Raw genomic sequence first — 12,011 nt, 5'->3', positions numbered from 1 at the left:
TCAGCAAACCATTAAGTGGTCCCTCCAGAATCGTTCTCCACCAGCCATTCCTCTTACACTCTCAGCTTTTGCATCATCAGGTTGCAATCCAGACACACAGTACATATAGCCTGCTCCTGGGAGAGGCTGCTCCTCATTGTTAATATAGAGATGCACATAGGTAGTATTTCAAAAGTTAGTTTCTAGACTTGTTAGCTGGATCTTACAACATACGTTTTCTATTTTATTTTGTTTTTAAAGTATAAATGGTGAGAGTGCCCAGGCTGGTCTTAAGGTTATTTACAAAATCTCTCAAATAATCTATAGTTCTATCTGAAATTAGTAGAATGCTGTTCTATTACTGTATTAGACAGTAATCATTTAAAAATAAGGTTAAATGACAACTTAACTTTCTCTTAAATGCTGGTGTTTAAGTAAAGTAGGTATGATCTGATGAAGACTACTGTAGATCCTGGAGGGGACTTCAAGGTACTTTCAAGACCTTTAGATGCTAAAAACCTTAAATTTAATATTTTCCCTTAGTTTAGCTTTAATAAAAGTAGTACTATTGTTATTGTTGCTATGAACAGGGGCCTTTTTTTTTGTTCAAATGAAGACAAAAAATGAACAATGGGGGGTGGGGAACACAAGTGGAACAGTCAGACTGAAGACAGAAGTAGGTAAGAAATGCTGGAGGCAACAGCCCAAGAGAAGGGAAAAGAGGGAAGCAAGGAAAGGAGTAAAGAACAGTGATGTATAAAGGTGTAAAGACAGTGCCCAAGATGGAGTAAGTTTAACTGTAATCAGAAAGACAAAGGAAAGAAAACAGTCTGTATACTTATGCACACACATAATTAACACTGAAAGGAAACAGAGCCAAGAGGTGCTTAGCAAGCTACCAGGTAGGAATTCTGGTCAAGGAGGGCTTGATGGCTTTCTGGAGTAGAAGACAAGATAAGTGTAGGCACATGTAATGATGCAGACAGGATATTCAAAAGACATGCACTTTCCATATGTTCAAAAATATTTACTTTGAGAATAAATGGGAACTTTTGTAGGATATTTGGAAATTACAGAAAAATGTCTTTAATCCCCTTAAGGCAACATATACTCAATATTTTGGCATTCATATTTGGAATTTGCATAGAAAAAAATAGTTACACTATGTAAAGTTACACATTTTCTTGTATGTACCTTTAAAGATGTGTTAAAACATGAGTAAAGGCTGTAAAACATTTTGTTCATTAGGCTGTATCATAACTTAACTATTGTAGACTGGGTCATTTAGGCTGCTTCCAATTTTTAAGTTTTAAAAACACTGCAATTTACATATTCTTGCACATTAATCTTAGAGCATATCTCTTAATATTTCCTTTAGATAATTTAATTTTTAAGTAAAATCACCCAAAAGATATAAAATCTTTACCAATCAATGTATCCTACTAGGTTAGCTACATCATAATACCTTTACCAACAATGTCTAACCTGTCGATTTGATAAGTCATATATTCATTCATTTTTAAATCTGCATTCTGTGGATCACACATAAAACCATTTTGTACCCTATGCTTATTGGTTATTTTTTATTTTTATAAATAGTTGCTCTATATTAGCCTCTTTATGAGATCACTCATCTTTACTTCACTAGTGCCACAGCAACTACAAGTCTGTGTTTTCTTTGGTAAAAGCTTTCTCTTAATAGATGAGCACATGAGTAATGGCTGAAAACTCAATCTGAACAAAATCTTCATGGACTAAAAATTATTTGGGATTTTGAAAGAATATTTCTAAAGACCTCATGTGCACTTTCACATCTCTGAAGCTTTGTAAAGACTATATTCTCAACATATAAAACACAATCTTTCTTGTAAAAGCTTATCTCCTCCACACACTCTCTCTCCCTCAATTGAGGCACTGACTCACCCCTCTCCTAAAAAGCAATGGCACATTGTGACTAAAGCATATGCAGTATTTTATTCATATTGATCTTCTCTCCCTAACTTGTGAAAACCTTATACAACCTTCCTAATTATCCAGTAGAACGCCAAATATCCTGAGTATTTTATACATTGGTCAATATCAAACACGCAGAGTTCATTTAATTACATATCTCATTTTCCAGAAGAGGAAACAACAGTTCAGATGAGTATCATTCTCATGGTCAAGGAAAACTAGGGCCAGACCACTCTTTCCTGATAACCAGTCCACTGACCAATCACACTCTCCATGCAGTCCACTGACGAATCACACTTTCCATTAACGCTACACAGTCGGTGACACCCTGCAGCACTGCTAAGCATTCTAGGAATGTTTCTGAATGAGAAAGATAAAATGAAATCTGAACTTTCAAATAAATCAGAACTGAAAGAATCAAATATGATTTATTTCAAAGCAGCGGCTCAGGAAAACTAAGCAAATATTTCAATGCGGCCCAGGAAAACTAAGCAAATACTTCAATGATGCTAGAGTGATTAAAGGAGTTTTATAATTTCTCTTTGAAAACTCCTATAGGGCCAGTTTATAAGAAATCATAATCCTTAAACTTAAGTCAATTCAATAATTGTACATAATTTTATATTCCAATTGATGTTACTCAAGTTTTCCCATTCACCTCAGCCTCTGGTATTAAATGACCGTTAGCTATTTCAAAAATTTATATCCAGCTTCAAAGCATCAAGATTTGCTATCACTTATGATATTTAAAGAGAAAATAAAATTCTGAAAGATGAGCTAAAGATGTTTAAAACAATGATGGCAATGTTAAGAGTAAATTCATAACCTCCCAAGGTATCTATTTATACTCCTTCTCTTTCCAAAGAGGACTGAGGTAGCTTTAATACTATTTTGAAAAAACACTTATATGCAGAAAAATGTTTTAAAGTATACCAGAGTGTAAATAATGATATCCAGTAAGGGATAGGATTATGACACATTTTAATTTTTGCTCACCTGGACTTTCTTAGATTCCTACTATAGATATGAAGCATTTATACAATTAAAAGTATGTATATATAAATATAAAACAAAAAGGTACATGTACATATATATTTTTAAATTCCAAAATCTAAGCATTAAAGATGCTTAATATAAATTTATACATCTTAATATTTAAGAGCTCAAAATTTGGCTCAGGAAGAAGTGTACGCCTACCTAGATCTATAAGAGGCAAGGTTTACAAAGAACATTGAGGTTGGGTTTTTCTTATCTCCTTACCCTTCTGTATAATTCTACAACTATCTATACAACTCAAAAAGGAAGCCTTGCTTATTATAAGTGAGCCACTACCCCTTGAAGTGTTTAAAGCACATTCCAACAGTAATTACATTGTTGATGGCCTGAAAATGGGTCACCCCACACAACTGATTAAAACTCTCTTATGCAATCTTCCTTTGGAGGAAACAAGGACAGCTTGTACAAATATTTCAACTAGATCTACTTCCTTAAGAGAAGATAGTACACATTTGTGGGTATTACAAAGTTCTAAAAGCACACAGAAAGACAAAGGAAAAATTATGAAGAAGTTAAATTAACCTAGTCATTTGTCCCAACCAATTTCTTATTACATCATTAATATAAGAAAATACATAGGCTTCTGTTGCATCATTAGTTAATAAATAAACAATGTCTAAAGTGAAGATATTTTCACTTTGAAAGTTATGATGAAACAATTGTATTACCTGGAAAAATATGTTAAGACAAGGTTTGAGAAAGAACTACATTTCTACAGAATATATGTGATTGCATTTCTATAGACTCATGGTTAGTTTCAACAAGCTACACTGTTTCTTTTCTGACTAGGAATCTAGGGTAGCAAAACTAGGTTTAGCACGCCAATTTTAGTCTAAGTAAATAGGTGTTTATGAAATATCTTACACAGTTTGTATATTCTGTTTGTAAAGGTTTAAAGATCACATCACTCAACTGCATAAAGGTTTAAAATGCCTATATAAAAAAACACCCTAAAGTCCAGAGGTAAATGTGACACAGGGAACCATAACACGACAGAAAAGCCCTCCCAAACTGAGTGGAATCTACTACCCTAGAATGGCACTGGTGCAGGGCTATTGCCAACTACACAGATAGTAAAGCAGATATCCTTGGGGACTGTCTCAAAGACAAAACACCTCACAGCTCCTCTCCTACTTTACCATTTGATAACTCAGAGACCCTTGTAGCAATGGGGATACTTCCAACTCAGTTATCCACAAAGTACTTCTCAATTACTGAGTTCAGAAAACTCACCTAAGAGACCATAAAAGGAAACCACCAGTTTCTTCTTAAAACAGGCACTAACAGTTCCTAGCTTGAGAAGGAATAAGAGATGCCCTGTAGTCTTTTTATAGCATAAAGCTCTAAAGCATATAAAGTAGCTAGATGTCAGGGAAGAGGCTGCTGCATTCAATTGGGAATTAGTCTATGACTATCCTAACTTTTCTGCATTACTTATCCTAGGCAGAATTGTGGGGCTTAGAATCAAAGCATAAAGCTCACAGTGTCTTTGATCTACGTCTCTTAAAAACTCTTTTGTTGGGGCAGGGGTGTGTGTCTAATCTCCCAAAGATAGGGCATTAGTTCCAAAGACAAGCCCACAGAAGCAGCAAGATGTTTGCACTCTGGCAATTCTGAACATAAGGTTCAGTGTGACTGTCAGAGAATGCTCAATATACTCCAATTTTATTTTCTCCTTTTCTTAAAATTGGTCAATATTTTATATAAAATCATCTACAGAATGAATTTGGGGCCGGGGGGTTAGTCCTCACCTGAGGATATTTTTTCCATTGATTTTTAAGGAGAGTGGAAGGGAGGGGGGAGAGAGAGAAAGAGAGAGAAACACCAATGTGAGAGAGAGACATGGATTGGTTGCCTCCCACACATGCCCCGACCGGGGCTGGGGATCGAGCCTGCAGCCGAGGTATGTGCCCTTGACAGGGAATTGAACCTGAGACCCTTCAGTTGGTGGGCCAACGCTCTGACTACTGAGCAAATTGGCTAGGGCCAGAATGCAATTTTTAAAAGTTGGCTTAAGTTATTACCTAAACTAAGTTACTACCATTCTATAATCTCAAAATAATTAAGGTGTCAACCTTCAGTCAGATATACCTCTATTGCATCTGACACAAAAATACCTAACTTGTCATAAGTCCCTTAATGGGGGTGACACCTTAAAAATATCACCACTTATGGCAGAAAGAAGATGAAGGTTGCTTCATACAATCCCATTGGGGTTTCTATTCTAGTTTCTTCAGCTGTTTAAAGGACTAAAGATTGGGAGTGAAGAAAATGGAAAAAGGTCATTTCATTGCTAGGTACCCAGAGCTGGAGTGAACAAAACAAAGTAGTGCACACAAAGGATTTTTAAATAACAGAATTAAAATAGATACTATATAATATTAATTCCAACAATCTGGCATTTAAAATGAAATTTAAGATATATTTATTATTTTATTGCTTATAGCCTGAATAGATGGTGAGCCTTATAATTGTTTAATTTGATCCTGAAAGAAAAATCTAGAGTTGTAGTCACTGCAATCAGGCAAAGGGTATATTTAAATATCTTCTATCACACTATGGAAATCTCCTAAAAAGTCACAGATTAATTTAACCAAAGCCAAGAAAGGAAAAATTTAGCTAACAAACCATTTCTGAAATTACCTCCTACAAAACAAAGGATTTTTTCTTTTTCTGTCTGATTTCAAAACTCTAAGGAGAGAAACTGGGTAGTTACCACCTACCTATAGATGGAGATTTGAAAGGGTATTTATCAGGAAGATCCACTCTAACTTTCCACACTCCGCCTTCATATGGTGCTAAAAGAAAAGCAAAAATATTACACATCAGAAATATGTCTCCAAATTTGAAAATAAACCTGAGTGTAAATTAAACATTAAATCCTAATCTCTTTTGAAAACCTTGCAAATTAATTCCCTTAAGAATCAGGGACCTCTTATAATTCTATGTTCAGATTAAAATACTTTTCTTAAAAGGTCTACAGTTAGAAAATGAAAAAAGATTTACTTTCTCCCTATCCCCATTACCTGACTCTTTAAAATATAAAACACTATCCTATTATTTGGTAACTAACAGCCACTTATCTCAATCTACCCCATGGCCCTCCTTCCAAAAAAACACACACCACTAGAAACAAAAATAAAACAACAAAAAACATTCCCCTAAACCATCATTGTAGCCATCCATACAATTCATGTTTAACACTGTCACACAGAGATAAAAGAGAAAAGCATATGATAACAGCAAGATTTCCTCACTGGTTCTAGAATTCAAATAAATTTACTTTTTAAAAACCACATGTACCACCATCTGTCTTTGATATTTTCACTGTCTATTAAGGGGAGTAAAAAGACTGTAACAGAAGAACAGGCTAGAATACCAATACATGTACTTACTTCCTTGTGGTCCATAAAACTTCACTACAAATTCATTGAGTCCTCCCAGGATTGTAACCTCATGCTTACTCTCAATGCTAAGGTGGAAGGTAAAGGAAATTACACAGGCTTTATGTTACCTAGAAGAACTAAAGATGACATCTCCAAGATATGCCATTTTAAGTGTCACCAACATTTATATAAAACCAATAAAATATTTAAAAGACATAATAAATCTGGTAATTTAGAAGGCAATATATACTCTTGAGAAAAGAATATGAATGGGCTTTAGATTCAGAGACTGGTGTTCAAATCCCAGGACTGCCATCCACTGGGTTTGTAAGCCTAGACAAAACAATGTGAACTCATTCCCAGTGCCTTTGTTCTCTCCTTACAATTCAGGAAAACACCATTTCACAGGATTTCTGAGAGGATTAAATGGGTTAAATACGTAAAATGCATAAGATGGCTTTTTGTACATACTGTATGTAAGTGAAAAACAGGCACTTAGTCTTTCTCCCCTATGTACTCTCTCCTTTCCAGCTGATCTCCAATAAGCCTGTAACATAAATCCAGTATTCCCTTTCGTCAAATTCAAATACTCAGGAAACCCACTGATTCTTCTAAACTGGAAATGCCATGCTCCTAAAATGGATTTACTAAGGAAAGTCCCCACAATTTTCTCCCTGGCTTAGAAAATAGTCAAAATAAAGACACAACCTTGTTACAAGTACTGTGCCACCACATGCAAAAGACCAGCAAAAAAAAAGTTAAAAAAAAATCTTGTCTGAAGTATTTCTTTCCACCTCTTCTTTCCCTCCTGCACCTCCGTCCTCCTTAGACTGGGGGGCTCTGGGGCTATAATCATAGAGGACTAACATTTCTGTGTTCTCTTCCTCAAAAACTTACCTGTCCTTGAGACTCTCACCCCTTTAAGGTACTAGGACTAATTACACAAACCTAACCAATCTATCTCAGTAGAGGAGAGGGCTACTGGTCTAATATGGCGTTAATGTCTCTGCCCTGTAGTCTAATTCAATAATAACTCTGATAGGAATTTTAGGTGGTGGTAGAATTTTGTGAGTTCCCCAAAGCCAACTGTAACATTTAAAAAAATACATAACAGATTGGCCTCATCTTAATCAGCAGTACAAATTGCATGTACTAGTATGCAAAACAGAAGTAATCCAAAGAAATTTTAAGTGATCGCTTAAAAAGAGAAAAATAGTATTTTTAAAGGTTTGAAATGAAATACTGCTCTCTCCAATCCTCTGTGCTATAGGCCACAGAACAGAAAGAGGGGCCAGGAGTATTTTTGGCAAAGTCCTTGTTGAAGAGCCTTGAACAATATCCACTTGATATATTAAATAAAATAATTCAGTCTATGCTAATCTGATCTAACCACTTGGTAACAAGCACACTGAAAGGATTCAAACAGTATCCACACTGGAAAACTGGCTTCATTTCTCATGGTCAAGTGGCACATACACACATGCTTTGGTATGCTTCATTCTTCCTGAGCAGGCACCCTCTGACACCCTGCAAATATTCCAAAGCTAATGCTAATGTAATAAGTAGAAGAGCATAACATGTTTAAATTGTTTTAAAACTCTAAAAAGCATCCGTGTGTTAGTAAAAGAAAAAAGTCAAATCTAGTTACAATAAACAAAATTAAATACAAGCAATAAAGTCATCAAAGAAAACACTTAAAAAAACCTTGGGGATAAAACGTCTTTCTTGAGAATGACACCAAAGCCAGAAACCGCAGAGGAAAAGAACAGCAGATGCGAGCATGCATACATATTTAAAACTTCTACACTGTAAAAGACAGTTAAGACACAGGACAAACTGCCCTAGCCAGTTTGGCTCCGTGGTTAGAGCACTGGCCAGTGGACTAAAGGGTCTCGGGTTCAATTCCTGGTCAAGGGCATGTGCTTCAGTTGCAGGCTCAATCCCTGGCCTCAGGGTGCATTCAGGAGGCAACCAATTGATGTTTCTCTCTCCCCTCCCTCATTCCCTCCTTCCCATTCCCTCTGAAAGCAATGGAAAAAGTATCCTCAGATGAGGATTGAAAACAAAGACAAAGGACAAACTAAGAAGGAAAGACCATAGCATATGACCAAAAATTTTATTTTAAAAAAAAGTCATTACAAAGAAATAAGCAAAATTAGAAACACCCCAACAACAACAAAAAAAGGCCAGAACAGCCAAGTTAATAAAAGAAAATTCAAATGAGCAAAATTAAGCTATAAAAAGTTCAACTCAGTTTAGAAATGAGACATTTTCAATATAAATTGATAAAGATGAAAGCTGCATAAAACCTAGTGTTCAATGGAGTATGACTTAGTATTCCTGAGGACAAATTTAGCACTATATTCCAAAACTTAAAATGAATTTACTCTTTTATTCAAATTTCACTCCTATGAAGTTATGTTTTAAAAATAAGCAGGCACTACTGGTGGGAGTGTGAAATGGTTTCAATCACTGGGAAACTTGGCGCTGTGAAGTTGCACATATGCACACCCTATGCCCATCAGTGCTACTCCCGACAGATATGTATAGCTCGGTTCACCACAACACATGTCTAAGAATGTTCATAGCACTACTTGTAAAATCCAAAAACTAGGTTACAACCCAAAGGTTCACCAACAATAAAAAGGATAAATTATGGCATAGTCACCCACAGAGTACCACACACCAATACAAAATTAACTGCTACACATTAATGTATGAGTCTCACAGATAGAATGGTGAAAGAAACTAGACACCAATGAGCATTTATGGTAAGATTCCATTTACACAGATTTCAAATAGGCTAAATGAATCAATGATGATAGGATAGTGGTTAGCCTAGTGGGGATTGTGATAATTGGAACGGAGCTTTGAGCATCCTCAGGGAATTTGAGGGTACTAATTATGCCTCTATTGTTCCATTTATCATTGAACTACAAAAATTATGTATGCCCTTTTTGTGTATATTTTGTTTAATAAAAAGTTCTAAAGACATGTCAGATACTATGTTTACTAAAATATTTGAAAAAAAAATATTTTTTTATTGATTTCAGAGAGAGGAACGGAGAGGGAGGGAGAGAAAAACATCAATGATGAGAGAGACTCATTGATTGGCTGCCTCTTGCATGCTCCCCAATGGGGATCGAGCCCACAACCGGGGCATGTGCCCTGACCAGGAATAGAATCGTGCCCTCCTGGTTCACTCAACCACTGAGCCACGCAGGTCGGGCACAATATTTGAAATTTTTAAATGGAAATCATCTAAATATTTATCAATAGGAAACTGGTTAAATGAATTAGAAAACATTTATACAATAGGCTGCTACTAGTGTCTACCTCTCCCCACTCAGAGCTCCACTGGCATCTGTTTCCACTCAATGTGGGATATCCAGTAGTCAACTGAATATAGTAGTACAGATAAGGATATCCCAGCCATTAAACAAAACTAAACAAATTTACAAGGATAATGAAAGAATGGAGTAAGGTAGAAGATTAAATGAAGTTAACAAAAGAAGCTGTAACCTAATTTTATAATATAAAAATCTGTAGAAATAGACTCTATCAATCAGAACTAATATGCTATGAATGGCACCGACCTCTGCAATTACTCTTCATTAATCATTTAAAATTATAAGTTATCCACATGGATGTCTCTTCTAGAAAACTGACGGTATCTTTCCTATTCTTTACATGAGGCAACAAATCCAGGTTTCTTCCATTTTGTGGTCTGTTTGGAATATAGTCCAAGCTTTTTCTACTTTCTAGATTCTCTTTTCCAAACAGTCACCCCAAACCTCCTCTTTCCCATAATCCCTGATTATAATTCACATGCCAGTTACACTGGGTCTGTCTTTACACATTATACTGTACATTAGAGAGTTCTTATCGTCCATTTCATATTAAAAGCTAAAAGGAAACAGTGAAACCTTTATAACTTCTACTGAGTTGGTAAAATGAGACGCTGTGCTAAAATTATGCTGCCTTGGAATGGGGTACAGACACTAAATCAGATGGAAAAAGGAATTTAAGTTTAGTTGAATGAAAAACATTGCATTAAAAATAAGCCATTTCATCACCACAAATGAATGACTTGTCCACACAAAAATATAAAATTACTTGACTGTTGTTACCATGTGTATTTATGGTAGAGGCCATGACTTTCTCCTCACTGCTGCAAAGTCAAGGGTAAGGAAGGCAATGAGAAGGCAAGTTACAATGACAAAAGTAATGATCTATTTCTGACATGTGCTTGTCAGGCTAGCAGACTGGCGGAAACTCACCAGAAGCTTTCCCTTTTACTTTCTCTGCTTCAAACCCTGAAAATATCCTTTAGGTATTACTCTGGTGAACATATATTAAACCCCTAAAATCACATTTTAATCACCTCTAAGTTGTGAAATACTGTTTTTTTTGTTAATCCTCACCGAAGGATGTTTTTCCCATTGATTTTTAGAGAGTGGGGAGAGGGAGAAACATCAATGTGAGAGAGACACATGGATTAGCTGCCCCTCGTGGGAGCCCCAATAAGGGCTGGGGATCAAACCTGAAACCCAGGTATGTGCCCTTGACTGGGAATCGAACCCTTGACCCTTCTGTGCATGGGCCAACGCTCTAACTACTGAGCCACACCAGCCAGGGGAATGAAATACTGCTTTTTACTTACTTGTCATTTCACTATTAGAGAATAGTATCAGTATTTTCAGTAGACTAATGGTTAACATTCATAAGAACCCAAGTTCATTTTACTTTTAAAATGCCAGCCACCCACCACCTTATTTTCTCTGAATGGCATTATGATTACACAATCTAATATTTAAAGGCTAATGCCAAACTGTCAAGAGATAACTGACATTCTTGGCAAAACATGTCTAGCAGGATTTTAGAAATGATTTTTATATAGTTCTGGAATTTTCCAGAAAGGGAGCCAAGGCGTAAGACTGTGTCACAGGACTTATGTTAACAGGTCAAAGACCTAGGATTCAGCCAGCACTGTTTCCTAAGTTTACTAATAATGAGTTTATAAAATAAAAGAGGGTGTCTTCCCTGAGCTGCATCCATATGAGGGAGGAATTGGGGTGAAGAAATGTGCTTCTCTGCAGAAGGTAGAAGCAATTTGTACAGCACTCTCTGTATGTTCAGACCAGTCTGTTTACAATTCTCCTTGAGATGACTCACACTATGGAAGTTGAAGAAACTCAGCAATATTCATTACCTAGTTGTCTTGAAAACAGCAAGTTAATCCATTAATCGCAAAATATCACAAAAACACTTTGGAGTTATGTTTATAAAGAATCCTTCTCCTTTAGAGATATAAATTGAAATATTTACTAATATATAATATCTGGAATTTGTTTCAAAATAAGCCAGTGTGGGTAGAGTTAAGAAAGAAAGGTATAGAAGAAATGCTACTGGCCCTGAGTTGATAATTACTGAATCTGAGTAATGGGTACATGAGGGCTCATTCTATTGTTCTATTTTTATGTTTGAAATTTTCCATAATAAAAGTTCTAAAATAATTAAAGTAGTCAGTATCACTAGAACTTTAGTATTTAACAAGCCCGAACAATTTAGAAGAACTTAGCTACTATAGCTCTCTTGAAAGCTCATGAAAAGATCCAACATTTTCCTAAGGTCTGA

The 12,011-nt window shown here is 35.8% G+C and overlaps 1 protein-coding gene across 2 annotated transcripts in view; it reads right to left on the bottom strand.

Moving 5' to 3' along the window:
* Positions 1-12,011, bottom strand: part of UBE2H (ubiquitin conjugating enzyme E2 H) — a 101,782-nt gene that overhangs the window by 35,940 nt on the left and 53,831 nt on the right. For both annotated transcript variants that reach the window (XM_016213341.2, XM_016213340.2), the window contains exons 2-3: positions 6,384-6,460; positions 5,712-5,786 (exon numbers count right to left, since the gene is read on the bottom strand). In XM_016213341.2, the coding sequence (XP_016068827.1) occupies positions 5,712-5,786; positions 6,384-6,460 (152 nt within the window). The remainder of the gene's footprint in view (positions 1-5,711; positions 5,787-6,383; positions 6,461-12,011) is intronic.

Source organism: Miniopterus natalensis, chromosome 10, assembly GCF_054644295.1.
Source record: "Miniopterus natalensis isolate mMinNat1 chromosome 10, mMinNat1.hap1, whole genome shotgun sequence".
Classification (NCBI taxonomy): domain Eukaryota; kingdom Metazoa; phylum Chordata; class Mammalia; order Chiroptera; family Miniopteridae; genus Miniopterus; species Miniopterus natalensis.
The sequence above is the reverse complement of the archived record's forward strand: the minus strand, read 5'-3'. Positions and strand labels throughout refer to the sequence as shown.